Source organism: Pristiophorus japonicus, unplaced genomic scaffold, assembly GCF_044704955.1.
Source record: "Pristiophorus japonicus isolate sPriJap1 unplaced genomic scaffold, sPriJap1.hap1 HAP1_SCAFFOLD_1353, whole genome shotgun sequence".
NCBI classification, from domain to species: Eukaryota; Metazoa; Chordata; class Chondrichthyes; family Pristiophoridae; genus Pristiophorus; species Pristiophorus japonicus.
Window position 1 is genome coordinate 5923 of NW_027251022.1, and position 5592 is coordinate 11514.

The window sequence follows — 5592 nt, forward strand, 5'->3', positions numbered from 1 at the left end:
GGAGTGTCAGTGGGTGGGACAAGGGGAGTGTCAGTGGGTGGGACAAGGGGGCGTGGCAGTGGGTGGGACAAGGGGAGTGTCAGTGGGCGGGACAAGGGGAGTGACAGTGGGCAGGACAAGGGGAGTGTCAGTTGAACAAATACTTTGGTTCTGTCTTCAGGAAGGAAGACAAAAATAACCTTCCAGAAATACGAGGGGACCGAGGGTCTAGTGAGAAAGAGGAACTGAAGGAAATCCTTATTCGGCGGGAAAATGTGTTAGGGAAATTGATGAGATTGAAGGCTGATAAATCCCCGGGGCCTGATAGTCTGCATCCCAGAGTACTGAAGGAAGTGGCCCTAGAAATAGTGGATGCATTGGTGATCATTTTCCAACAGTCTATCGATTCTGGATCAGTTCCTATGGACTGGAGGGTAGCTAATGTAACACCACTTTTTAAAAAAGGAGGGAGAGAGAAAACGGGTAATTATAGACCGGTTAGCCTGACATCAGTAGTGGGGAAAATGTTGGAATCGATTATTAAAGATGAAATAGCAGCACATTTGGAAAGCAGTGACAGGATCGGTGCAAGTCAGCATGGATTTCTGAAAGGGAAATCATGCTTGACAAATCTTCTAGAATTTTTTGAGGATGTAACTGGTAGAGTGGACAAGGGAGAACCAGTGAATGTGGTGTATTTCGACTTTCAAAAGATTTTTGACAAAGTCCCACACAAGAGATTGGTGTGCAAAATTAAAGCACATGGTATTGGGGGTAATGTACTGACGTGGATAGAGAACTGGTTGGCAGACAGGAAGCAGAGAGTCTGGATAAATGGGTCCTTTTCGGGTTGGAAATCGATGGTTAGTGCTGTGCCACAGGGATCGGTGCTGGGACCAAACTGTTTACAATATACATAGATGACCTGGAAGTGGGGACAGAGTGTAGTGTTCAAAATGTGCAGATGACACAAAGATTAGTGGGAAAGCGGGTTGTGTAGAGGACACAGAGAGGCTGCAAAGAGAATTAGATAGGGTAAGTGAATGGGCTAAGGTTTGGCAGATGGAATACAATGTCGGAAAATGTGAGGTCATCCACCTTGGGGAAAAAAAACAGTAAAAGGGAATATTATTTGAATGGGAAGAAATTACAACATGCTGCGGTGCAGAGGGACCTGGGGGTCCTTGTGCATGAAACTCTTTTTGGTAATCCCAAAAAGTTAGTTTGCAGGTGCAGCAGGTAATCAGGAAGGCGAATGGAATGTTGGTCCTCATTGCGAGAGGGATGGAGTACAAAAGCAGGGAGGTCCTGCTGTAACTGTACAGGGTATTGGTGAGGCCGCACCTGGAGTACTGCGTGCAACTTAGGTCACCTTACTTAAGGAAGGATATACTAGCTTTGGAGGGGGTACAGAGACGATTCATGAGGCTGATTCCGGAGATGAGGGGGTTACCTTATGATGATAGATTGAGTAGACTGGGTCTTTACCCGTTGGTGTTCAGAAGGATGAGGGGTGATCTTGTAGAAACATTTAAAATAATGAAAGGGATAGACAAGATAGAGGCAGAGAGGTTGTTTCCACTGGTTGGGGAGACTAGAACTAGGGGGCACAGCCTCAAAATACGGGGGAGCCCATTTAAAACCGAATTGAGAAGGAAGTTCTTCTCCCAGAGGGTTGTGAATCTGTGGAATTCTCTGCCCAAGGAAGCAGTTGAGGCCGAGCTCATTGAATGTGTTCAAGTCACAGATAGATAGATGTTTAACCAGTAAGGGAATTAAGGGTTACGGGGAGCGGGCGGGTAAGTGGAGCTGAGTCCACGGCCAGATCAGCCATGATCTTGTTGAATGGCGGAGCAGGCTCGAGGGGCTAGATGGCCTCCTCCTGTTCCTAATTCTTATGTTCTTATGTTCTCCTCCTTCGAGGCGCTCCTTAAAATCCACCACTTTGACCAGTCCTAATAGAGCCCTCTGTGGCTCAGTGACAATTTTTTGTCCAAAGGCATTCCTGTGAAGAACCTTGGGATGTTTCACAATGATAAGGCGCAAAAAAATACAAATTTTTGTTGTTGTTAAGTAAACATGGGCTGAGGTCACTCAGAGTTTAATTGCTGTTCAGTAAACACTGGCGCGGGTAAAGCAGAGATTAATTGCTGTTAAGTAAACATGGGCTGAGGTCAATCAGAGATTAAGTGCTGTTCAGTAAACACGGGCACAGGTCAATCAGAGTTGAATTTCTGTTAAGTAAACACGGGCGCGGGTCAATCAGTGTTTAATTGCTGTTAAGCAAACAAGGGCTGCGGTCAATCAGAGTTTAATTGCTGTTACGCAAACACGGGTGCAGGTCAATCAAAGTTTAATTGCTGTTACGCAAACACGGGCGAAGGTCAATCAGAGTTTAATTGCTGTTACGCAAACACGGGCGCAGGTCAATCGGAGTTTAATTGCTGTTCAGTAAGCACGGGCGCAGGTCAATCAGAGTTTAATTGCTGTTACACAAACATGGGTGTAGGTCAATCAGAGTTTATTGCTGTCACGCAAACACGCGCATAGGTCAATCAGAGTTTAATTGCTGTCACGCAAACACGAGCGCAGGTCAATCGGAGTTTAATTGCTGTTCATAAGCACGGACGCAAGTCAATCAGAGTTTAATTGCTGTTACACAAACATGGGTGTAGGTCAATCAGAGTTTAATTGCTGTTACACAAACATGGGTGTAGGTCAATCAGAGTTTAATTGCTGTTACGCAAACACGGGTGCAGGTCAATTAGAGTTTAATTGCTGTTAATTAAACACGGGCACAGGTCAATTAGAGTTGAATTGACCCGTGGAACGGCTGGCTAGTTTGGCGACGCCGTATTGATCAGCCGCTCACCAGCCGTTGTGTTATTTTTTGTTAACCACCTAACATTCCCGTGGGGGACGCCTGGGGACATTGCGGGCACTGTGCAAATACGAAGTTGTTGTTGACTTTTCCGCCTTTTCCGCAGTGTGCGGGCGCACGGCCATCTCCGACGACACGGGGCGTGTCTTCGGCGGCAAGCCGGCGCGGCTGGGGTACTTTCCCTGGCAGGTGCGGCTGCGTACGTACGACGGGAAGGTGGGCGGAGGGGCGCTGGTGTCCGACGGCTGGATCCTGACGGCGGCCCACCTCTTCGACGTCTCGCGGCAAACCACGGTTCACGGCGGCATCATCAACTTGCAGGGCCTGTCGCCGGAGAAGGCCTTGCCCGTGGAGGACGCCTTCCTGCACCCGAGCTACAGGCCACAGGCCGACGGCAGCGAGCCCTACTTCGAGCACGATGTGGCGTTGGTCAAGTTGCGGGCGAGGGCCAAGCTGGGCGCCAACCTGTCTCCTGTCTGCCTGCCCGCCGCCGGTGAAACCAGCCCGCTGCGGGCGGGGAGACTGGGCTACATCACCGGGTGGGGCAAGACAGAGGTGCGCGACCGGCCCATCTTCCTGCAGTACGCCGAGGTGCCCGTGGTGGGCATGGACAAGTGCAGAGGCCTGGACTACCGGGGAAAGAGGCCAAGGTTCACGGACAAAATGGTCTGCGCCGGTCAGCCAGGCACCGACTCCTGCCAGGGTGACAGCGGGGGGCCCTTCGTCTTGCGGGACCTCCGCCACCCCAGCCGCCACGTGGTGAGGGGCATCGTGTCCTTCGGGCCCCAGCAGTGCGGCAGCTACGGGGTGTACACCCACGTGGGCCGGTACCTGGCCTGGATTGTGAAGACCATGCGGGAACACGGGAGCTGGGAGGATGAGGAGACACGCGCGTAACGGCGGCTCGATACATGGCGGTGTTGTTACTCCTGCAATAAAATGTCATTCCGTGGGCCTTGCAGTTGTCCCGTTCCTCGTCGCCAAATGTGATATGTTCTCTGCGACATCACACACACACACACACACACACACACACTTACAACATGGCTCTGGACACAGGAACTTGTCAGGTGACCTAGTCACCCGATGCCTTTATTGGACAAACAATTAGCAGTCGCTGCTCAGTAACCACGGGCACAGGTCAATCAGAGGTTAATTGCTGTTGAGCCAACACGGGCTTCTGTCAAATAGTGTTTAATTGCTGTTAAGTAAACTCGGGATCAGGTGAACTAGAGTTTAATTGTTAAGTAAACACGGGCGCAGGTCAATCAGAGTTTAATTGCTGTCACGCAAACACGGGCGTAGGTCAATCAGAGTTTAATTGCTGTCACGCAAACAGAGACGCAGGTCAATCAGAGTTTAATTGCTGTCACGCAAACACGGGCGCAGGTCAATCAGAGTTTAATTGCTGTCACGCAAACAGGGGCTTAGGTCAATCAGAGTTTCATTGCTGTCACGCAAACACGGGCGCAGGTCAATCAGAGTTTAATTGCTGTCAGGCAAACACGGGCGCAGGTCAATCAGAGTTTAATTGCTGTCACGCAAACAGGGGCGCAGGTTAATCAGAGATTAATTGCTGTTAAGCAAACACGGGCTTCGGTCAATCAGAGTTTAATTGCTGTTAAGCAAACACGGGTACAGGTCCAGATGAGAGAGATGAGGTCATGCATCCACGCCCAACAGCGCCTCTCCGCCATACTTTAAAGCCTCAGCAGGGATTCTGTCCGCACCTGTAGTCTTGTTATTCCATGACACTGTCAGCCGCGAGGGTCGAAGGAACGTCCTCCTCTGTTTCGGATACCCCCCAACAGTTTGTCAACATCCTTCGCTTGCTCCACGACGACAAGCAGGGCGTGGTCCTTACTGACGGAACCATCACGGACCCAATCCACGTCCGGACCGGGGTCAAACAGGGCCGCGTCATCGCTCCCAACCCTCTTCTCAATCTTCCCTCGCAGCCGTGCTCCACCTCACAGCCGACAAGCTCCCCGCTGGAGCGGAACTAAACCACAGAACCGGTGGGTTTGCTGTTTAACTTGCGAGTGCAGGTCCATCCGAGTTTAATTGCTGTCACGCAAACACGGGCGCAGGTCAGAGTTTAATTGCTGTTACGCAAACACGGGCGCAGGTCAATCAGAGTTTAATTGCTGTTAAGCAAACACGGGCTTAGGTCAATTAGTGTTTAATTGCTGTTAAGCAAACAGTGACTCAGGTCAATCAGAGTTTAATTGCTGTTCAGGAAACACAGGCTTAGGTCAATCAGAGTTTAATTGCTGTTAAGCAAACAGTGACTCAGGTCAATCAGAGTTTAATTGCTGTTCAGGAAACACAGGCTTAGGTCAATCAGAGTTTAATTGCTGTTAAGAAAACACGGGCTTAGGTCAATCAAAGTTTAATTGCTGTTAAGCAAACAGTGACTCAGGTCAGTCAGAGTTTAATTGCTATTACGCAAACACGAGCGCAGACCCATCAGAGTTTAATTGCTGTTAAGCAAACACAGGCTTAGGTCAATTAGTGTTTAATTGCTGTTAATCAAACAAGGGCTTAGGTCAATCAGAGTTTAATTGCTGTTAAGCAAACACGGGCTTAGGTCAATCAGAGTTTAATTGCTGTTAAGCAAACACGGGCTTAGGTCAATCAGAGTTTAATTGCTGTTAAGCAAACACGGGCTTAGGTCAATCAGAGTTTCATTTCTGTTACGCGAACACGGGCGCAGGTCAATCAGAGTTTAA

General features: G+C 49.5%; 1 protein-coding gene across 1 annotated transcript; it reads left to right on the top strand.

Annotated features, from left to right (window-relative positions):
* Positions 1 to 2966: 2966 nt before the first annotated feature.
* Positions 2967 to 3757, top strand: LOC139242496 (complement C1s subcomponent-like; the record flags this gene model as incomplete). The annotated part of the gene is made up of 1 exon (XM_070870378.1): positions 2967 to 3757. A coding segment is annotated over one exon (791 nt), but the record flags the coding sequence as incomplete, so codon positions are not given.
* Between the last annotated feature and the right edge of the window lie 1835 nt (positions 3758 to 5592).